The sequence below is a fragment of the Cheilinus undulatus genome, linkage group 8 (genome assembly GCF_018320785.1).
Source record: "Cheilinus undulatus linkage group 8, ASM1832078v1, whole genome shotgun sequence".
In the NCBI taxonomy this organism is placed as follows: domain Eukaryota; kingdom Metazoa; phylum Chordata; class Actinopteri; order Labriformes; family Labridae; genus Cheilinus; species Cheilinus undulatus.
In genome coordinates, this window is record NC_054872.1 from 37,713,355 (window position 1) to 37,737,687 (window position 24,333).

Genomic DNA, 24,333 nt, shown 5'->3' on the forward strand with positions numbered 1-24,333 from the left:
CACATTGAAGAAATCTGTTTTCTTTCTAACATTAAAGAGTTTTTTGTTGTAAAAATAAAAAAAGCCAAATTAAATTGACCATGATTGATTTATAAAATCTATAAAAGGGTAAAACATCCAAAGAGGTCAATACTTTTATAGGCACTGGAAGTCACTATTTTTGTATTAACATTTGATAAATTATAGTTGCAGCAGCAACAATGAGACTCAAAGATTTTCTGACCTCTTGTTACACTCATAGTGAAAGGCCTTATTTTTTCTTATGCCCTAATGGTCTGCTACCAAAGTCAAAAGGCATTTTAAAGGACAAATGTGCGAGAACATGTTTTTGCTCACTAGAAATAGCAGCTAAAGCTGAACCTCTGGAGAGAGTGCACATACGATATAGTTAACATCTCCACAGTGTTTCCTCTGACCCTTCCTGCTAGCCGTCACCTCTCCGCCTGCCTCCTCTTTCCAATAAATCCGAAGGGGGCCGTGTGTGCAGCTGACCCCCCAGTGAAAGTGCCATGGAGCAACTCCAGATGTGAACATCCTCCCTCTCTTTCTCTCTCTCTCTCTCTCTCTCCCACACTTCTACCACCAGTCTACCCCCTTCCTCCCTCCCTTCCTCCCTCACGTAGCTACGAGTTTTCCATTTCCTTTTTTGGTGAAAAAATCTCAAACAGAGGCAGGGAGGAGGACGTTTCACCAATGCCGACAGGAGAGTGTGTTTGGCAGTCTGTGTACTTCATCAAGGCAATGAAACAGTCGAGTCAGCATAAACAACAGTGTCTGTGTGTATTTATGTGTACATCCAGAAACACACATACAACCCCTGCTGCACTGACCCTCTTTTAATCTCAAACACAGAGAAATATCTTAAAATTACACACAAAAGGGTTTTAATCTCTTTTATTACACGCATGGTTTCTCTCTCTAACACTTTCTCACCCCCCCCCCTGCACCCACTCTTTCTCCCTCTGTTTCACACACGCTGATCTTTCCTAGAAACACACCAGAAGGTTTTTCTCTGTCTTTAACAGTAAACACAAGTCAGAAAGCTATGACCTCATAAACCAATAATGGACACAAATCCACAAAAGCTGAAACAGAGAAAAAACTGGTCAGTGTAAATTTATTAAGACTTCACAAATAAAGCTCAACATTTATCATCTCTTTAACACTAAAGCCAAACTGTCATTGCCTTTATTTCCATGTTAAAATGTATGTTTGCCAACTCTGACTCACCAGCATCAAAGCTGTAACAATGAAATATAGTTTTCATATAATTTTTCACATAAATGTTAAAAAATGCTCCCAAAACAGAGTTAAACAAATTCATAATGGAAAATCATGGCATACAAACATGCATACTCCTGCAATACACAACTACAGTATCTCATTTTAATTTCTTTTAGGTTATAAATGCTGGCTCTTTGAGCAACAGTGCTAAAAAAGACATTAATTACAACAAATGAAAAAGAAAGAAAGAAGAGAACATGTACATAAAGTTAAGTGTCTTTGCAAAGTTAATAAAGCAGATACATGACATAAAAGTGGTCTGTGTGCCATGTTTTTTTTTTTAAACATTATTATGTGCTCATAACATGAATATCCAAAGTGCAAATGGCTTAATCAGGGGTGTCCAAACCTTTACAATGAGGGCCACAAACAGAAAATATGGGGCCACTTTGATGAACCTCACCTTAAGTTAATCAAAATTGGTAAAAAATATTATATGCTGTTTTTCCATTAATGGCTATCAAGAAAAAAAGCCATTCAATGTGAAGGATTTTCAAATTTATTAATTAATCAGGAGAAAAGAGATGCTCATTCCCATCAGATGCAAAACTAAAAGAAAACAGTTTAAAGCTGACAAACATTATATAGGAGTGATGGTGCTTAAATATGATTTGCGCATTAAGCTTTGTAAATCACACCTTGAGATGACGGCAATAACAGGGCACATGGGTGCAATTTGTGCTATTTTTGCCTCCCTAAAGCTTGGTTGTCAGCAGGGGTGAAAAGTAACTCATTACATTTCATCAAAATTACGGTAGTTGAGTTTTTTCAGGTTCTTTTACTTTTTTAATACATTTGAAATCCTTTTACTCTACTTAAAGACCCTGTAAAGTGAAAATAAATCTGTATTTAGGTTTGTTGTATGATAGGCCACTGTGTTGTGAACCCCCAGGTCAAATTTTAGTCAATTAAAACATCTCTAAGTTTCTAAAATCAAGCTTTAAAATCATGAAAAATGAGGCAATAAAATCTGCTCCAGGGTGGTGTGGGTGTGTCTGTTGAATGAGCTGAAGCCACGCCCACATAGGAGAAAATAGGAACCTCTCAAATGTCAAAAATGCTACAATCTGAATGGAGGAAAGCACTCATGCAATCAGCCTGTCCTTTGACCTTACACTGACCTTATGAACAGAGTGCAGCTGCCTGGCTTTGTGCAAGAGAACAGGCAAAGTCAGGTGAATTTATATTGTAATGTTAGAGGGGCGGGGTTATTCCCCACTGTGGGCTGGTGACATCACCAGCCCACATATTTGCCCCGCCCACATTAAACCCAGCCAGGAAAGAGGTGAAAAACTTTCTAATGGTCTAAATCCAAAATTCAGTCACATGTAGATCTCAGCATTTTCTCATGTTTACAGCAACCGTATTACATCACATCTAGTGTCTTAAGACACACATTTAGGATTTCACTTTACAGGGTCTTTAAGTTTTAACCAGAGAAACTGTGCTTTTACTTGAGTACAAAACTCCTTTACTTTTTCCACCTATGTTGACCACAGAGTGGCACAGCTGTTGCACAAAGGCAAAACTGGAGTGTTGATATCTCAGGGTTTACATTTTGGAGATGATTTTAACTTCCAAAGTGTAATTTTTAACTCAATTCTAATTGAAGTGATCTCTAGTGTCAATCTACTAGTGTTGGTTCAACTCTGTAAAGAGTCAACTGATCTGAGCGCTGCTCACTGCTACTTAAAAACCTGGTGGGCAGATGGCAGAGTTCCCCATCATGCACTTGTGCAGTGTTTAGTTGCTTTTGGATGTTGCCTGTTGTACAGTGACCTCTGCTGGGGTTCTTTTGCTCATGTTTCTGTTGGATTGTTGTTGTCTTTAATGTGAGACATATTTGCACCATGAGTGAAGTTACCCATTGAGTTAGGGTTCTTGTCTGTGATTTATGGTGCTCCTAGGACACATAGTGCATATTCTTCAACAGTATTGCCTTGCTATGAGGTTGACTCTGCTTTGTTCTTGTCAGAGGAGACCCACCTTGCCACAGATTTTCAAGAGTTACAGCAGCCTATCATACTGCCAAATATTCAACACTTTTAAAGGGGAGTTTAACGTTATATTGTGTGGACCAATGAAAGCACTTCTAAAGTGCTTAATATAATTCTATATGAGTTTAATTAACACTTTCAGTTTTGCTGTGAGTTTTACTTTATTACAGAGGTGTGGCTTTCCCTGAAAAACCTGGTTGGAGATCCATTCTCCTGTTCTTAGATCATATTCTACTGCTCAACTCCTTGGTAGCTACTCAGTACTTAAAGAAAACTTTACATTAAATCATTTTTACTTGTGTAAATTTGTAGGCCAGTACATTTACATGTACTTTAGTAAATTCCAACCAGAGTAACTACTTTTATTCGAGTTCAACAGTGGTGTACTTCTTCCATCTTTGGTTGTCAGGTGGTTTACCATTTACAGTCATCTCAGTTTGGTCATGAGTATGGCAGTGAATCTGTCTAGTCAAAATGTTTGTTTGCTGAATTAGCTTAGCAGCACTGCCTTCTCAAACTAAGAAGCACAATACAGTAGCCTAAGCTCAATGTTCTTGTGTCGGGCACATTTTATTTAATTTCTTGAATCTGCAGCTGGTGAATTAAAAATGAGCCATAGCTTGGACACCCCTGAATTTCTTGATCAAACAGCTCTAAACTGACTGCCTCACTGTAAATGTGTTAAATTCTTGTTTTTTGCAGTCTGACATATTTATATAAAAATACTTTAAACTGTAGTAAAAAGATCACAAAGCCACTGTACCTCCACCACACTCTGAATACACAGTAAGGTTCACATACTGTACAGTATCAGTGTTCTGTGAGGAAACTTTTATAAAAAATATTAAGGATTTTTCAGCAAAGTGACTAGCATTTTGCATATCTTTGGTTCAATAGCATATAACATTAAAGTAATGTTATTCTGAAGGCACTCCATTAACTTTGTTTCAGAAAACTTTTTTTGGTTAAGGAATCAATCTTTTGAACAATGCAGCATCAAAACAGGATTTTTGCGCACTAGGTCCTGAATGGAAATCTGACCCAAGGAGGGACAATCAGTAACTGATCTCTTTATAAAACAACCTGAGAGGCAGCGTTTGTAAGCCTGTGTTACCTTCCTTGGTAATGAATTGGTAAGTCTTGAAATGCAGGGAAAAAGAGCAAAAATGTGGTAAAAGACTGCTTTATAGGTTACTGTTGCAGTCCCGACACAAGATTCTGTCACCATCAGGGAAAAAGCCGGCGCCCACCAGAGAAACAGAGCATTGGGAGCAGGTGAAGCATGGCTGATGCCACTGGCGATCCTCAAATGAGATGTACTTTCCCCCTCCAAAACCTGTGAAAGAAAAAGTGAACAGAATGTCCAGTCTTAGACTTTTAAATTTTGAACCATGGCAGATGAAAATCATGCAATCGCTAAAATATAGTAATTGTGATTTTTCTATTGTGTTAAGATTAAAAAGAAAAAAAGGTTTTGAATTTTGATATGCTATGGTTGTTAATGATCCCATTTTAAACTTCTGTGAGTTGCTTGAAAACACACTTTTGGGTCTTACAGGAAATTTCCCTTTAATATTTTGCTTCCTTGGTTGCACTCGATATGTATCTGTTATCCATGTGCTGTGACACAATCTTGATTTAAAAGTTAGAAATTTAAGACCTAGTGACACAGAAATGACAACGCACAAAGCAGCTTCCATCATCTGTGTCAGTCTTGTTCACAGAAGTATTAGTATTTCTAGTTTCTCCAATTAACCTGATTTAGCAAAGGACAAATCAGTATCACAGCGTTGCTGTCTTGCCTGTGATTGGTTTGCTGCAGGCCTCACACTTCTTGGCGTACAGACTGCCGAAGCACTTGAGGCAGTACGGGCTGTCGTCTCGGGATGTGAAGTGTTGACCCGCCAGCTGCGTCTTACAGTTGGTGCACACAAAACACTCCTTATGCCACGGCTCATCCCGATAGGTCACACCTCCTTTAGCCAGGGTCTGAAAATGAGACACATCAAACACAATTAGGATCCTTTTAAGTCACCTTTTAGACCAAATCTCCTGTGCTGCCCTGCAGAAACAAAGCCACCCAGACCTACCTAACCCTCTGTTAAAAAGAGGGTGGTGGGGGGGGTGGGTGTTACTTTTTTACATAGGCCCAGGCTGGGCCCTTAATAAATGAAATTATCATTTAAAAACTGCATTTTGTTTTGACTCCAGTTACCTTTGTTGATACTAAAATGTGTTTGATGATCTGAAACATTTAAGTGTGACAAATATGAAAAAAAAACTGGAAATCAGGAAGGGAGATAATACTTTTTCACATCCCTGCATATCTATTTAGTTTATTTACTCTTTAATGATTTTTCATTATTCAAAAGAATGCCCACCTTTTTACAGCGTGTGCAGCGTGGTGCAAACTTGTCCTCATAGCACTGCACACAGTAGTGTTCATCCTTGTCGGGAATGAAAGACTTTGAGCCAATTGGCTGCTCACAGCTGTGGCAGATGAAGCAGCTCTCATGCCAGGTAGAGCCTGCATACTCCAACTTCCTGGAACCTAGCAGAGAGAAAATACAAAGGAGGAGGGTGAAAAAGAGATCTAAAAAATGACACAGAACGGGGTGACATTTCACTTCTTTAGTGCAGAATCAGTCTTCTCCTTTACAAGATTGCTATGACCAGTTTGGTCATTTTTGGTGTCAGTTTTATTGAATATGAAATAATACACTTGTACTGCATGAAGCCATATGAAACTTTATTTTTATTCCATAAATTATCCTCTGTTTTAAATCATTATACCACAGGCCCCAGACTTCTTCCCAACTGCTGACAGTGGCGACAGGCCTTACAGAAATGGATAATGCCATTTTTCCTCCGTGTCCCCAACTAATCCATCTTCTTTCTCTGGGCTGTTGAGGTTTTTATGATACTGGTTGGTTTATTCTATGGTGACGCGGTGGTTTATGTGGAGCCGACATTTTGCACTACTGCTGTCTGCGGATTTGCTAACGTTTCACTGCCTTGGGCTGTCTTCTGTGGTGTCCTCAATACAAAAAACTGCAAAAATCCTCTGCAAATACATTCCAGTTGTATAAGCTTACAGGATTCATAGTGGCTCAAGAGTAAAATACTACTAGTTTCTATTTGTTGAATACTTCTACATATATATATTTTACAAATAGAATAAGACTGAACAAGCTAAGATATTCAATATACAAGGTGCAATTTCTGATGGTTTTGAAAGCTTAAAGAGCTCCAAATATAATGCAAAGATATTAAATAGGTATAAAATACATTCATATGTAACACAAGGGGAACTATTCGATATAGATATTTGACTGTGCTCATTTTAATGACATTTCTCTCCTAGGTTTAAGTTCCTCAGTTTATATATTACACATATCTCTGCAAATCCTTGAGCTTGCTCTCTGCACAGAGACTCTTACCAATACTCGGAATAATACTAGTATCTAATGAAAGGATAAGTGTGCAGTGAGGAAACGTCTAAACCCAACTACCCTTTGGCACCTCAGTCATCCCCTTCTGTGCGTTCTCTCCCCGCCCACCATACCAACACATAAGTGCTTTGTATTTTACTAATTCTACCCCTTGGTGCAAACAGCCCAAATAGCATTGCCACCTTCAAGACCTAGGCAGCATAAACGCAAGCTCCAGGCAGGGACAGTGATGCTAGGCCTACTACTGGGGCCATAATAGCCCATACGAAAGAAAACCCCATACTATTCCTGATGTCAATATTACACATGAAAAAAAATGGCAAAAAGAGATCAAGAGAAGACAGAAAAGTACCAGAAAGCCTGAAAAGAGAGCCTAGAAAGAGGGCAGGGGAAATAGAGCCAGGGTTGAGAGGAGTCTCGCTGAAGGCCACACATTTCTGACAGCCACTCTAACAGACTGTTCATCTGAGACACTGTAGAGCTTTGAAAGAAACTGCCCTAATCTGCTGGTACATTGTTTTTCCAGTTTTTAGATACTTTATTACATTCAACTTTATTCATGATATCACCACATTGCAAACAGTACAGACTAGCAATACTTCATAAATAAAACAGAGAAAAAGGTCAAAGGTCTCATCCGAGATTAAACTAAACATAGACCGATTTTTAGAAATAGTTACATGAATGGAGGCTTGCTTTAGCTACGTCAGCTTTGGCTAAAGCTAACATAGCTACACTAGCTACGTAATTTACATTACTACATAAGCCAGTGCAGCTAATTTAGCTTGAGCAACATGAGCTTTAACAAACGTTGCTAAGGATAATGTAGCTACATAGATAATATACCTACGTAGCTAGCATAGCTGCTTCATGAGCTTAGCTTTAGCTATGTTAGCTTATAGCTAAGTTACCTTTAGCAACATGAGCTTTAGCAAACTTGGCTTAAGCTAACTTAGCTATGTATATACATCAATATGTATCTTACGTAGCTGCTTTGTGAGCTTAGCTTTAGCCTATGGTTCCTAAGTGCTGACAAGATAAGGAAACGGTCCTCTTGGGTGTCAAAACACTAGCCAATAGCAGCAGCAAAATAAGCTGTTTGGTATTGGCAGAGAAGATTTGGCAAATTTTTCATGGGTGCAACCCACATACTCAGCTCTGCTGCTCATCCCACAAATGCATGTTCCTTAGAAATGTGGTACAGTTTAAAAGGGTAATAGACAGGCTTTCTAATGGTATACGATTCATTGCCAAGAAGCATTGTTACAGGAAAAAAATACCCTCCCAAACACAAATTTCCTCACTTTTTGTGCTAAGTGTATTTCCTAAATAGACTTGAGCTTTTACAACATTTTGCTTGTTGTGTGACCACAAAGGCACACCCTTTACTCCACATTCATATGCTGATGGTGAAGAATGCTATATAAAAAGGTCATTAGTATTACCTTAATACAACTCATAAACATCCTTACAAATTCACGTGCCATTAAAGAACAGTGGGAACAATTTGGTGTGAAGTGTCTGCTGAAGGACACATCAGCATGTGATTGCAGGAGCTGGGGATTAAACCTTTGACCCTCCAGTTGAGGGACAACCAACTCTACCTATGAGCCACAGTAGCTCCAGTATCTTGATTTTTTTCATGAGAGTTTGTATTTGTTGTAGAAAGGTTAACACATTTATTAAACACCTATTAAACACCTCTTAAACCATGAACTCTCCTAGAAATCTTTGATTTGATCACTGTCCATGACATGTTTCTGTCCCACTTGCTCTGAATGTTGTAATACAATGTGTGAACATGGGATTATCTGCAGTAGAAATAAAGAGGAATGTTCTCTTCCTGGAATCATGCTCTGCCTTATGAGGCCTGTGTAAGCTGTTACTGCAGCGCTGGAATAACTGTGCGGCTTATCTCTTCATATCATCAGACTGCTGGCAGACCACCAGCTCTGAGGATCTGGCTTACAGACAACAAGTCATGCAGACTGACAATTACTCTGTCACATTCAGACCTGGCTGCTGCTCAATCCTGAACCATGGCTTTGGTCTCCTTCTCATTCCATCATTTCTTTCATCAATTTTTTTTTGGAGCGTTTTGAGCTTGCCATGTCATCATTTTCCAAAGTCATTTGCTTATCTATCATGACATTTGAATTTGTAGACAACATGGAAAGTAAAATGTGGGACAATGAGGCCAGTGCTTAGTTGTTAAGTAGGTTCTGTCAAATGTATTATTCACAAGAGATTTCATAAGTCGCTCCATCTCTTATCACATTTCCAAACTTTTTTGTTCTGGATTTTTTGCTGATCTGGGATTGGGAATATAATCAAAAAGAGAGCATTACTTGATTCACAAGAACCTCTGAAGAAGAGGGTGCAAAGTGATTTGCGGCTTGTCCATCTCCATAGTGTTAGTTACAGTACACAAGTACAGTACACAAACCAGATGTTAGATTATGTCACTTGATTATACATACGCAGGTGTTTTTTCAATCCACTCAAGCCAATCATTGGCAGCTCTCATTTCCTTTAAGAGCCAGGTGCACCTGCAGGCTAGCATGTTGGTATTTACACTGCAGATTTCAATCTTTATTTGTAAACATACCAAAACTCCAGCTTGCTTATTTAACTTCTCTGCTTTCACTGTGTCTATGAATACACAGAACACACACAGGGCACTGCAGAAAATATGCTGATTGGTGGATTTAAGAGTAATGTCAGTGAAACATCACCATAACATCAAAAACAATCAAAAAACGTGCAGTGAACACTTCTGAATGCTGCACAAAAGTGTTACTTATCTTTCAGAAACACCAGACACACCAACAAGACTGGACAGAATCTATGTTCGCTAATGTTTTGTGTGCTTAATATGAAATAAAGGTAGGATACAGACATTTATTTCCGTATTTTTCCTGCTGAATCATTTGCTCTTTAAGGGATGTGTAATGAATGACGGACATCCCCTTAATAATGTGAACTATAACATCAGTGGCACTCATAGTTACAGTATGTATAGAAATATAATAAAAATCATCTCTGATGTATGGGTGTGTAAATTTAAGTTAATGAGTCTAGTGGACAGAACATGAATAGGAGTTAATGTGCACAGAGCAGAGCTTGAAAAAGAAAAAAAAGCTTTCTGTCACTCAGCCCTCTAATTAAAATCTTGCATTTCAAAATGTATTTTTACCTGGCATGACAATCTTGTCGCAGGCTACACACTTGGAGGAGAACTCATTACAGTAGCAGTCGTTGCAGAGTAAGGCGTCATCCTGGCTGGTGAAAGTCTCATCCGCCAGCGAGCGATCGCAGCGGAAACAGCGGAAGCAGTGTTCATGATAATGTCGGTCCTCATAGAAGAGCTCCTGGTAACACAACGAGAAAATAGAGTTATGATAATAGACTAAAGGCATCACTAGAGCATTGTTGCTTTCACGTGGATATTAAATAAATTCTCAAAATGCCTCAACAGAAGAAAAGCTGCCTGCATTTAGCAGTCACTACCCATGAGGGTTTCAATACCTCATTAGCTCCTTATCTTAGCAAACTACTGAGCACTTCAGCATGCCCTCCTGTGTAAACTTCTTTAAGTAGTGTATACCAGTCTTAAATGATCCACTTCACGTTAATGTTTTCCATTAAGGCTGAATCAGAATTTAACTCTGAAATGGGGAAGAAAAAGAGACGTTCTCTCATTCTGCATTTTTACAATCTATGACAAAATTAGCTCTGTTGGCTTATGTAGACTTAGTGAAAATTGCCTGTATAATTGCAAGTAAAAATAGGTTATACTATGCCTTGCCATACAAAATATATAGACCACGCCTCATTTAGCATGAATCATGCATCATTAGTATGACACAAGTTGTAGTTAGGATATCCAAGGCTGTGTCAGAGAATGGCTCAAAGCTGATCAGGGCAGATTTTTAAATATTGCTCATAGTTTGGAGTGACTAAGTTGATAAATGGTGTTTATTTAATTGAATGTTTTACAGATGGTAAAGGTGGCCAGAAAAAGTAGGGCCACGTACTTTGTTATGATTAAATATGATGAGGTTTGGACAGGGGTGGATCAGTGGGGTGGTTAGGGAAGGACAGATTTCTGTTGCATCAGTTATACATATGTGAGGTCTAAAAGGTGCGTGCAAAATTGGGAAATATTAGCAACATCTAACAGTCAATTTATAGATTGCAATTCTTGGCTATGGGGCTAACTGTTACAACCAGTGGAATTAAAAATGGGATTCTGTTATTTACTCTCTTCTGTGGTACTGTAGAAACACGCAAGATGCAAAAGTTCAAGATAGCACAGTCCACAGAGGACCCTCTCTCTGTATGAATAAAAGGCTTATTTTAAGTTAATAAAAAATGAAACAACTTAATATATTTAGGTGATTAAACACTTATTGAGATATGCATATTAATATGTATCATCTTTCATTTTCATCAAGTTTGTTCTGCTAAAGGCAACTAGGCTAAATATTAGACAATGCACCTTTAAGTTATGCTATAAAGTCAAAACTAACCCTAAATCAAAACTAGTTAGGTTCTAACCCAAGTTGTGTCATTGTTTGGTTGCACCACAGAGATGTAATGTTTAACTGAACTAGTAGAGTGCAACCACTGAAGCTAAATATGGCCACTGATGTTTTCATGTTATTGTTTGTTACAGTGCTGCCTATCATGACAGATTATCTGTGAACACACTAATCTTAAATTTTTACATACACAGGTTGCACCGTGCGGTTGTTTTGCCCTGACCTGAGGAAAGAGGTCATAAGACCAATGAGTTCACGCAGTACCATGGGTGAGCACATCATAAAGTTGAAAGGTTAATGTTTGCTAGAAATGATGTGTGGTTTTATGTAAAATTCTGTGGTTTTCCACTTTAAAAGTTAACCCTTCCTCATCAATGGCACCACTGTAGCTCTGTGACCCACTGACCTCCTGATGACCTTTTGCTTGTGCTGCAGGATGAGACGTAATGTTGTAGTGATGATTTACGATCAGGGCTACATGCATTGTGTTGTATTTTGAAGTTGACTGGGAATTTTGCATGTTTTACAGCTGTTTGAATAGATCTGCTCTCCGTGGATTGACACTGTTTGGCAGTAGCTGGCGTTGTAAATAGATCTGGCATGGTGCAAGGATAAGGAATCTCCACTATGACAGATAAACCAGTATTTAACATCACTTAAGCAAAGTTCTGGCTGGAACATTTATGATTTTGGCTACTTAAATAGTGTCTCCGTTACTGTATATAGGTCCAACACGACAGAGCTATACGCAGCTGTCAAAGGTAGCTTCTACTGTCCTAAGCTCTTTTTGCCGTCCAGGCCTCCACGCTGGTCATGTGCCTAAAAGCTAATCCATGATTTGAGTCAATCTTAGAATCAATCTTAGAAGATTTGTGTTGCCATTCTGTTGTGCTTCCTTTCAAACTTATTTTTATTTTAGTTAAAAAAAAAAAAACAAACCTCAAACATTTTATGTGTGGCACAGAGTAAACAACAATGACAAGGACTTTATGTTTTTGCACAAACTTGTTCTCCCATCTCTTGGTGACCAAAAAGTAATACAGATAATCATTCTGTAGAAGAATGTAAAAAGTGTTGTGTTATTATTTAAAGCAGTTCCTCATTGCAGTGACACAGAGGGACACATCACAGGCTCGCTTTCTCTCCCTTATAAGCAATCCAGGCCTTCTCTCTGCCATTATTTAAGTGTTAAGGTATGCGCAGTTTGATAAAGTATGAAATGACAACAGAATAGCTTGCCATTGGTTGTCACAGCCTATCTCAAAGCACTGTGGGTACAAAATGGCGTTGAGCATTATCCGCTGGTGGCAGAAATAGCAGACATTCAAAATCAGATTTACTGGGTGGATTTAATCTTTTAAGACCCAAGAAAGTCACCCAAGTTTGAGGCTCACTAGAAAAGCTTCCGTACGGTATCTGAAGTTATGGATACCGTCACTGGAATGGCAAAACGGAGATCTCCAGATGGAAAAAAAACAGGAGGCTACGTTTTATGGTTCAAAAGTTATTTAACTTTATATAAACTGCGTCACTTCTTGTCATATTCAACAATGCTAGTCTCAGATGGGTACTTGGAGAAAGTAGATATTATTTGAGACAGGAAGGGAAAATTAAAGGCTCTCCATTCATGTGTGCACTTAAATTTCATGCTAACTCTTTATAAGCCAGTGCCCCTGTGGGCGGCCCCAGTCAAACAATCTGGATCCTCCCCTGCATTTCAATGATAACACTGCATGTTCCCCAGATATAAATAATGTTCAACTGATATTTGTTTGCATGCCTGATCATGTCAAAAAACGGATGCCTTACCCTTGCATCATGCCCGATCAGTTCTTTGCACTCGTCACACGTGTTGGAGAAGAGGCTGTCGTAACAGGGAATGCAGTAAGGACTTTCATCAGATTGGATGTACTTGCGGCCGTACAAGGACTCCTTGCAGTTGTCACAGTCAAAACGGTCAGCCATTGTATTGTTCTTTAAACCTGGAACAAAGAAAAGAGACACATTAACGCCAAAAAATCCATAAGAACAATAACAGATGAATGATATAGGAGAGGAAGAAAAGGAGGTAGACTTCTGAGGTATTGTTCTGTAACCTTTTCTGGCACTGTAGTGAGGAGTCTAACTGCCAATATTTATGCTGTAAATATTTCAGCTTGTACCAGCGATGGAGCTGGGCTCAAAGAAAACACGCGGTGCAAGTGAGAGCAAGTGGAAAGTGAAGAGAGAGACAGAGAAGAAGAGTGAGAGAGAGGCCGTTTAACTTTTATTGTAGTGTGATGAAAGTGTGGTGGATGCAGAGGGAGGGGACAAAAGCTGTCACTTTTTCTTTGTTGTTGCTCAACCACTCAGAAAGCACAGATTAAAAGTGCAAGTAAAGAAGTACATGTTTAAAGCGGCACATCTCACACACCTGTGGAGATTTATGAGGCACGAATGTATTTGTGAGTAAAGCTCGGACCACCAACAGACAGAGAAACCTCATGAAGTGTTTGCGCTGTCACAGACACTTGAAGCTGTTTGAACTCTCCAACAGCTGGCTTCCTTTTAGCATGAAGTGCAGCACAGCAACATGCAGATACAGTTATAGGAGAAGTGCATGGTTTTCACTGTGTGATAGGGCCCTTGATCATGACTGAACACACAACAAAGTGACAGAATAATATTGTGAGAGCATTATGGCAACAATATCACGTTGCCAAAACATTACAGCATGACTGGAGGGGAGCCCAGTGATAATGGATACAGGCCTCTGGCAGGGTGCACTGTTGGCAATTCATTCCCACCATCCAGTAATAATAATAATCACGTCTGATACAATAATCAATCACAAACTGGGCCCTTTGCTTCCTGTCTTACACCCACACACACATGCAAAAAGTCCACAAATGCACAAAAACACGACACAAATGCTAAAAAAGAACAAAAGCCAAATCACACAGGATCCATCATCAAAGAAAACATCAGTCCCAGACTCTCATGTTTCATCTGTCTCAGCTCTTTATGCCAGACGAAAGCTCTTAATGAGTCAGGGTGAGAAAGTCACAATCTGACAGACTTCACCTGCTCACAGCCTTCATATTTAACCCACTGATGGCTTTCTGCTAACACATTTGAACTCCCTTAAGCTGAAAAGATGCTTTCAGCTCCCTCAGATGACCTCAAGACATAAATTAAAAAGTGTAAATGCTTGACAGCCCTGCAGCCACGTATAAACACTGGCTCAGAACACTAGACTAACATATCTCCCTATTTCTGGACTTAATAGATACATCTTTACAATCTGATGTCTTATATTATCATTTCCATCTGGAGGTTATGGCAAAATATCAGAAACAGCAGCTGCGGTCGTCCTGGGTGAAGTAAAGTACAGCAGGGCGCTGAACTTGTAAATCTTCCTTTTAAACACAAATTTCTAGTTTGACGAATCATCTGTCAGAAAATCTACACAATCAGCTAAAAACAAAGATAGAAAATGAATGCCATGACCTTTATGTTATCTGCAGTGCCAGGTAGGTATGCACTGCCTTTGCTTGCCAAGTGAGAGGACGAGACGAGGCATGATTCAACAGGTGGGAAGCGAGTTTTGTGACGTCTCACGTCAGCTTTAATTTCTAAAGCAAATCAAGCAGCCGTTTACTTCCCTCCCTAAAATTGTATAATCCATATAGTCATGACGTATTAAAAGTTCAGAAAAAGTAGGACAGGAAACTTTCCTAAAAAAGGCAGATATGCAAACCCTCACAAAAGAAGTGAGACTTAAACATGGATGATGGGGTGTTCCTGTTTGCATTACTGACTTCTCTCCAGAGATTCTGTGTTACAGCTTTGTAAGTAATCAGTTTCGGCTCTTAGGGGACAGATCATGAAAAACCCATTTGATCTATCCTCTGTTTCATTCTGCTTACCCTGGGTCATGCTGACAGCAGGCTAAGCATGTCAGCCCAGACATCCCCTTTCCAAGGGACAATTTCCAACTCCCTCTGGAGGATCCAGGGGCATTCCCAGACCAGACAGGAAGTATAACCCTGCCAGTGTATTCTGAGTCTTCCCCGAGGTCCTCCAAGTTGGACGTGCCTGGAAGAGCTTCAGTGGGAGGCACCCAGGGGGCAGAGTTGCTCCTTCTTATGATACAAAGAAGGAGCAACTAAGGCTGAGCCTGGCCACCCTCTGAAGAAATCTAATTTCAGCCACATGGAGCCACATCTCATTCTTTTGGTCATTAACAATAGGTGAGGTTGTGAACTCCATGAGCTTTATCATGGTGGTGGGGCTTGCATGGCCTTGTGAAGCTGGGAGCTGTGTTGTTGGGGATGGTGTCCGGATGCATACTGGTCCAAGGGGAGGGCCCAGACAGACAGACCATCGTGAATCGACAGATGTAGGATACCAGGGCACTAGGAGTGAGTATGGTACCAACATGGTACCAGTACCAACACATCCAAAACATACTGGATCAAATCACAACACAGATATCAATACTTCAGTTCAATACCCTGCCACCCCAATGCGACCCCCTGCCACCCCAAATGAAAGCCAAGAAATACGTCATGGAATTTGTGTGATGTATTTAAGTTACACCGGTTTCCTTTCCTTATCCCATGTTCGATAGGCACTTTACAAAGATAATTCTGCAAATCCTTTAAGACACTCTGACAGCTTTTACTCTCCCACTGACTTTCAACACACTTCTTTACTCTCAAAAACATCTATTCAGGCACCATTAAGGTATCAGCACCGTACAACAGGTATCAGTTTGGCACAGGTATCAAAACCAAACAATACGGAACCCTATGGGGCACCCATCTGGACCCAGACTTAGGGGGCAAAAGGGGTCACCAACATGTGTCTCATAGCAGGGCTTGGTAGGGTTCAGCTCAAAAAGAAACATGGAGCTGCTACACTATGGGTTCACCACGTGCAGGCAGGGATGGGGCATCGGGGTCAGGTGAAGCATGCACCAGCCAGCAGGCAAACTGGCTCTCTGTGATTTTAATATTTTTGCATATATTTGGCTATCTGGAGTATCTCCCGACCAACAAATTGGAAAAAAGTCAACCCAGTCCGTTGCTCAGAATCCTCCGACACAAAATCTGACAGCCTGTTCAGAATGAGTGGTCATGGTGACATCACAACGAGACATACTAACAGTTCCTGTTCTTCACCTGGTAACTCCAACCACAGTTAGGAAAGCATGACACTGTATTCATGTGGGTTAACCCCAGGGAAAAGAGGGATGGGGTTTTAAAAAGCTCTTTTGCATTTAAAGAGACATACACCAAAACCAAGTGTTCTGACAAGGCTGTTTAGGGCTGGTTTACATGGGCTCAATACCCTCCTCCAGTGCTCGATTTATGTTATATTCTGACCAAAGCTTGGCACAAAAGTTTCATTTAGACCACAGGGGACTGTGTTAAAGGTGGAAAATGGGTATGGTATGTCACATTTAAGGCATAAAGAACTCACTAAAAGTACTGTAAGTGAGAACCTAAAGGCAACTTCCTAAAAGCACAAATGTAAATGTTACACCAATTTGCCAAGTTTCCAATGTAAGATACATACGAATATGTTACTGAATTTTTCCTCAAAGTCTCTAAGAGATTAAGGTATCAGTGTGGGAGTGACCGGTGCAGAGCCTGAAATGAACCTCTGATGGCACATGCTCTCACAGAGAGGGGCATGACGTCAGTGTACCAAGCCCTAGGGAGATGGACTTAGACATGACTACATACAGATATTACAGACCCCAAAACCCACAAGAGAAGAGAAGAGAAGAGAAGAGAAGAGAAGAGAAGAGAAGAGAAGAGAAGAGAAGAGAAGAGAAGAGAAGAGAAGAGAAGAGAAGAGAAGAGAAGAGAAGGATCTGGGTCATGATGATATTCAGTCTGGAGGCTGGTTCTCAGGGCTTTGTATCTACTACTGTAATGTGCTCACTTCCAGGCAGAGGTCCATCTCCTTCATGTCCAAGATGACTAAGAACCCACTTCGGGTTAATAATGTTCCCAAATACCAGAGCTGTGACTTAATTCAGGCCCCTGGGAAAAGTGTGGGCTTCAAGGAAATCACCAGTGCCCCCACACAGGACAATGATCCAGAAATGTAGCAGAGCTTAATTATAGTACAGCAGTTCAAAGCAAAGATCTCATTTTAACCAGGCAGCAGTGAATTCCATTGCTATAAATGATCCAGCCAGAGTTCATCAGCAATAGCAGACCTATATTAAAACACAGAGCTTAATGAGTCAGTATGAATGAGTCTGAAGAAATTTTTTTGTGCAGTGTGGTGGTGTTTGGTCAGTCTGGCATTTCCAAATCAGACGGTGAACCTTCAGTTCAGACAGATTGGCTGCAGACCGTTCATCTCTGATGGCCACTTTTACAGACAGTTCATCTGAGACACCATATCTCTGAACAGAAATACACTCTAAAACTTCGGGAAAAGGACACGTAGCTTATGTAGCTCTGTTAGTTAGGTAACCTACGTAGATAATGCTGAACTTCAGCTCACAAAGCAGGTGCGTAAGCTATGTATCTACGTTATCTACATAGCATTAGCCGCATTTGCTGAAGCTAACAACTATAGATAACAGAAGTACGCATTAGTGTCAGTTATATTTATATCCATGGGACCTACACAGCTACATTAACTATGTAGTTTAGTTAGGTCTAACTGTTTCTTTTAAAGCTAACTTAGCTATAGATATAGTGCTATACATAGATATTTACCATATTGTTATCTATGGGAGCTACATAGCTACATTAGCCTTAGCTGTGCTGGCTAAAGCTCACAATGCTAAGGCCAATTGCTATAGATAAGGGCTATGGAAGTTGCGTGGCTAGCTATCTATGTTAGCTACATAGCAAATGAAGTTAAAGCTAAACTCACAAAGCAGTTATGTAAGCTACATAGATATTTACATAGCTACATCAGTTTTAGCTAGTTAAAGCTCATGCTGTGAAAGATAAATTAGCTGGCTTTGGTAGTAATGTTAATTACATAGCTAGTGTAGCTATGTTAGCTTTAGCTAAAGCTGAAGAAGCTAAAGCAGGCCACTGTTTATGTAAGTACTTCCAAAAATGGATCTATACATAATCTAATCCTGGATTAGACCTCTGATTTTTTCTCTGTTTTATTTCTGTTTCTTAGTCTGCAATGTTTGCAATGTGGTTATATCATGAATGTAACTGCCAGACTTTATGATTAAAGTTTAATGAACAAAAAAAATATCCTAAACTTGAAATATGTTGTACCGCCAGGCTTTACAGACCTTAATCTTTAATTAAGCCAAATCATTTTGATCAAGCAAAATAAAACATGTTTTATCAGGACTGTTACATTTTTTTTGTGGCATCTTATTGGGAAGTGCTCACAATAAAAGCAGGATGATGTTCTCTCTTCCTACAGCTCTAATACCCTGCTTGTCCATAACAAACAGGTGTCAGCCCCGTCTTTACATTTATCGTGGGACATGATAAACCTACAATCTGTAAACAGGAATTAAAGCTTGTATTTGCTTTCACAAATCCATCTATAAGATAACCAAAGGAATGCCAAGGTTGCATTCTTCTAGTCAACACAACCCTCCATGATTGGCATAATGAGGTGAAGTTCAGGGCTGAGTGTGAGACTTCACAGAGCAACAGAGCAATTCAAACACGCCGGCTGTATGCTGTTACCAGGCAACACAGTCACGGTTGGTAACTGTAGGTTTAGCGTTTACAAAGTCCAGTCCAATCCCACAGACAAGCCTGTTAATCCTCTACCCAAACTTTGCTTACGCTCTGGTTGATTCCAAATAAGCAGTAGGCACAGAGTACAGTGAATAAATCTGACAGGACAAAAAAAAGAAGGATAACTCTACTGAATATTTATCAATTATAGGGAATATGTTTTTAAATCACACAGAAAGGTCCAAGAGGGAAGCATTATTGATGCTAAAGCTATGAAGAGATGTGAGACTACTACCTCTTAACATCTACTTAAAGGTCTGACAAAACCATTGTGGGTCATTGTGTAAGTGTGTGCTGGTGTGGCTTAAGATTGGCTTACAGTGAAAACATGGCCTTAGGACAAGAGCTCATCTCAGTGAAATCACACCAATTACAGGCATTAGTCAATGGCTGCTCTGTGCTTTACAGTAAACAATTCACTACTAGAGCAGAGCTGTCTCCATACATGGTGGACTTTTTCAGAGAACCCTCATATTCAAGCCAAATAAATCACTTTTGTGAATATACTATATTATTTTTATTCTAAATAAATAAAACCAGCATTAGCTATGGTATGATTGATCTACTTTAGAAGCTTTTATATTAGTAGATTTCTTACAGAAGACATCAATCAAACAAACAAACAAACATAGCATAAAAAGTAAATTAACCACAGAGTAATGACTTTCTAAAAAGAGTGGAGAAAAAACCCTTTAGGTCTGTTGTTCCAAGCTCAGTGTTCACACTGATGACAGCACTTCCCTATCAGCTTAATTTTGCTTCACTCAAAGGCTTCACTCAAACATGTTTCATACATTTTTATTTTATTGCTGTTAATTTAATGACAAGTTAACAAAACTAATATGGATGGTTTTATGAACAGTAACATATAAATTGCTTTCAACTTTTGGATGTGATAGGTTTTGTGTAATTCATCATAACACACTGTTTAAATACCTTTGATTCAGTCAGGACCACTTTGCCATTAAAATACACAATTTGCAGTTATAAATTTGTCTTTATTAGCAGTTATTAATTTCCTCTTATTGCTGTTATTTTCATTTGTCCATGTGGCTGTTCTGGGATCCCCCTGCTGTTCCACAATCCTATGTGAAAAGCATCCAGCAGGAACAGCACACATTCATTCTCTTACTATGCCTACAAAGAGAGCCTGAGGCAGGGAGAGAAGCAGCAAAATACCCAGAGCAGAGCAGGCATCAGTGACAACAGAATGACACTGATTAAGTCAAACATATCATAAATGAGCAGCTGGGGTGGAGGAGGGTTGCAAAAAGCAGCTTGCAGAGGGACCATAGAAGTGTAGCCAGGCTAGCGCAGTTGCATGAGTGCAATTAGCCAGTAGTATGCTCAGAGCAAATCAGCTTGCCATCAACTGAGAGCTTACATGAGATCAGCTAATCTCGATTTAATGGAAGCACTTGATGCTGTGGTCTGCCTGAAAGGATGCTATACCCTTGATTTTATTAGCATGAACTACACCCTTTCTATAGCCTAACACACCAGATAGACTATACATCCATTGCATGGGATATATTTCACTTTCATCTGGGATATCTCCTATACAAAGTGTTTGGGAAGGGCATAAAAAATCTCAGAAGGCAATCGGATGAATGGTCTATCACATTCATTACGGGCCAATCAGAGCTACAAGTCTAAATGAGGAAGGAGGCCTGCACAGCTCGACAGGCAGGTGCTGCTGAAGTTTATGAACCTTTGAGCTTGTTGGCGGATGAAACTCGTGCTGGTCGAGCGAAGTACAAAAACATCTCTTCTTCCAAGATAAGCTTTCAGTGCTGTTCTTATCTCCTTATTTCATAAAGAAATGTGGTCCAGTTCTGATAAAACCACGCTATAGTGTAGCTACATCAGAGCTAAATGCTACACTGGCAGCAGCCATTGCTATCAGCTTCCAGTCCAGCTGAACCCCTTGGCTACTGCCTCATTAATCTCAAATGATGCTGTTTGGTCAGGTGTGTTTTAGACCTGGCACGTTCTTTTCAGATTGGAACTTTGCTGATCCATCTGCTTTTACAAGGTTGCACTTAGCCCTACATTGAGGGGGACAAGATAAATCTTTGCACACTTTATGTAGTGTTGCAGAGGTTCATTGCTAAAGCACAGTTCTAAACAATAAAATTACTTCTTTTTGTCCAAATTACTTAGAGAAACCAGAATTGAATCAAATTTGGGCTGCATTTCTGAATGCATATTGATTCTGTTTTTACTTTTTGGTTTGATAGATGGGCTAAAATCTGACATCTATCTACCGGAGGTCACATGTTATCCCTTTAGTTATATTTTCAGCTACTTTATAAACAATTCTGAAGAAAAATTACGCCTAAGTTTAACCCCAAAGACAAGTTTTTTTTCCCATGAATTCATAAAATTAATGTCAATGGAGCTGCAGTTGTTTATGCCCTTATTAGGTGAAAGCAGTGAAATGAAAATTAACCAACAACGTCCTAGTTTCTTCATTTTTAGTGCAGAAAACATTTTGTGGTTAGATAGAACTGAGCCAAGGCTCTGTGGAAATGTCTTATCTCCAACATAAAGAAAGTGACAGTAGAGGTCTTACAACTGCATCCTTCCTGATAAGAGAACAGGACTGTTGGTGGAAATTTCTTCACAGTCCGTTAATAAAGACTTGGCAAACAATTGGTCTGGTTGATCGCCAAGTTGAAACTGTTTAAAGCTGTGGCTTTGCTGTTAGAAGTCAGAGTAACTTCAAGGTATTGGACAGGCATGTTAACCAGAGTACTTTATATCAAAGATGACACTTGAAGAAAATTGTGCACAGAAGGTCTTGGTCTCTTTAAAAAGTAGCAGCTACAAAAGCCACTCAGTCACCTTAAACTGCCTGATCTCCTGGCAGCAAAGAGACTCACACAGCAGAGGAAGGAGTGTGTTATAGAGCAGGTCCCCTTAAAGTACACATTACTTTGTCCCCCTTTATACAAGCTCCAGAGAGAGTGATGAAGGAACCGAGGAGAAATCAAACACAACAGAGGGAGAGAGAAAAAGAGATGGTGACATTTAGAGGCGACTGAGCGCTGCAGCAGGAACTTACAGCTATGACAAGTCTTAAATCAAACTGAAGGAAAAGTGAAACGGCTGCGTTTGGATAAACACATACCATCGCACTACCCTCTCTCTGGTGTCTGGACATCTTCCAAACACAGTAAAGCCGCTTGGCTGGCTTTAAGATGGGAAAAAACATAGCACTGGACATTTAAATATATCATTTGAGGGCCTGGTTGAGCATATCAAAAATAAAACAAAATGTCAAAAGCACACTCCAGAAAAGATCATTTGTGTCTCAGAGCAGGGGCCACTTGAACAGAGCCTGATGTAGATGTCGTCAAATCTTATTTATGTCAGAGCCTCGTGACCATGGAAGACTTTCCATTTGGTGACTAATGTGCAACGACAAAGGCATGAATTCAACTTTTTTTTAATGCTCCAGAGCTTATGTTTATGACATAAAGTCAGAGGGATTATATTTGTCTTTGTCTTCAAGGAAATGGAAACCAAGGTCAGGGCCTTTGGGAGAAGCTTCCAGATCCACATATTCAGAGAGACTAGTCACTCCATGAGCTGAATAACATCAACATGACTAACTGTGTGCATGGACATCATCTATTTGACCATTCAGGCTGCAGAAATGCAACAAAAAAAGTCAAACACTGAAATATGATTTTAATATTACAAGTTGAGCTCTGAGGAAGTGTTGACCAAGTATCCCTGACTGCATTCTTTGAGGACTGAGGGCTATCAGAGCTATTTTGACAGGTTATAATGTGATGAAAATCCAACATACCACTTTGCAATTCTCCCACTAAATTACTTTGGTAACTTAATTTTTACTAAGTCGGCTAATCTCCTTAACTCTGGTCTTCATAGTTGATCAATGTTCATTTATTCAGCCTTAGATGACATCATCAGCTGACTCCATGGGGGGGTAGATCTCACCACTGCTTAGGGCAGACATCCTTCAATCACGCTGTCCTTGTGGAGTTCAAGTGCCAAAGAGGCCCTGACAATAATTCAATATCGCATCTATGTTAATAAATATAATTCATGATCGAATTTATGTAAAATAAACATTTATCTTCAAATTAGTCACTAGTCTCTCCTGATTGGAATGAACTTGACTACAGAAAAGGAACTTGTTATGGATTGAAAAGGAATTAAAGGGACAGTTAAAAGTAAGTGTTTGATGACAGAGGTTGTAAATGACTTTAAACTTGTCCACTGAGCTGTCGTAGACTGTTTAAAACTGAACTGAGACTGATATCTGCTAATATTGGCCTATCACAAATACTATATATTAAAGATGTTCCTTGGCATATATATATATATATATATATATATATATATATATATATCCCCTTTTGGCTCATTGAGATTTTGTTAAACCGACTAGTCTGAAGAGGAGAAAATCCTTAGAAAACAATCAAACACATCATTGTGTCAGTGAGGTTGGTACACTCTCTAGAGCGTGGCTAACATTAAAAGCTAGCTCCACTAGCCTTCGTTCCTCTTTGAAGATTTATATTGCGCTTTGATATGTGGCCTCTTTTCACTTCGGCTGAGTACATGTGAGTACGACCCTCAACAGTCAATTTCATTTCCATTTATTACTTTAAAGGGATACTTCAACATTTTGGCAAATTCGCCCATTGCCATAATTCCTATAGTCTTAGTAATAGGTTTGTTTCCTTTAGTTGTCGGTGTAAGCTGTTTCTAGATCTGGGGCGACCGTTAAACCAGCTGCACCGCTAACCCTATGTTAGCAGACGGAATTTTAGCTTTCCCTCATCAAACTCATCAAATACACAATCCAACAACTCCAAAACGCTCTCGTGGACAAGTTGTGACCTGTACATTCACCAACCTTTCACAACTTTTTGAGCTAATATATTTTTCACTGAAAAGACAACACTGAAAACAATGAAATACTTCCAGCAGCTGTGCAGATGTGCAGCTTGTAGTCCACCCTGACATTGGTAATATAAGACCTTCTTTATTATAGCAAATTTGTTATTTGAAAGAAGCCATTTGGGAACCTTTGAAGGATCATATTGTATAGAGACCAGTGCACGTAATAATCTGTATGGATCTTGCACACATGTAAGACGTTATGGTTTCATTAGCTATTAAATGTCCCGCATCATGCTGGTTGTGCCATTGCTCATCAGTCTCTTGCAATTATCTATTTGCACACTGTTTAGTCTTTTATGTTTCTGTACACTTCATATCTATGCTCCTTTGAAAAAAAATATCTAAATCTTCCCTTATGTCTTTTCTTAAACTACTGTGATTGAAC

The 24,333-nt window shown here is 39.5% G+C and overlaps 1 protein-coding gene across 3 annotated transcripts in view; it reads right to left on the bottom strand.

Annotated features, from left to right (window-relative positions):
• Positions 1 to 2,181: 2,181 nt before the first annotated feature.
• fhl3a (four and a half LIM domains 3a) overlaps positions 2,182 to 24,333 on the bottom strand; it is a 51,000-nt gene continuing 28,848 nt past the window's right edge. For 2 of the 3 annotated variants that reach the window (XM_041793534.1, XM_041793536.1), the window contains 5 exons: positions 13,087 to 13,259; positions 9,930 to 10,104; positions 5,663 to 5,832; positions 5,084 to 5,270; positions 2,182 to 4,617 (listed from right to left, as the gene is read on the bottom strand). In XM_041793534.1, the coding sequence (XP_041649468.1) occupies positions 4,466 to 4,617; positions 5,084 to 5,270; positions 5,663 to 5,832; positions 9,930 to 10,104; positions 13,087 to 13,242 (840 nt within the window). In that variant the 5' untranslated portion in view covers positions 13,243 to 13,259 and the 3' untranslated portion in view covers positions 2,182 to 4,465. Of the gene's footprint in view, positions 4,618 to 5,083; positions 5,271 to 5,662; positions 5,833 to 9,929; positions 10,105 to 13,086; positions 13,260 to 13,373; positions 13,521 to 24,333 lie in introns of those variants that run through there. The other variant, XM_041793535.1, reaches the window with a different exon arrangement.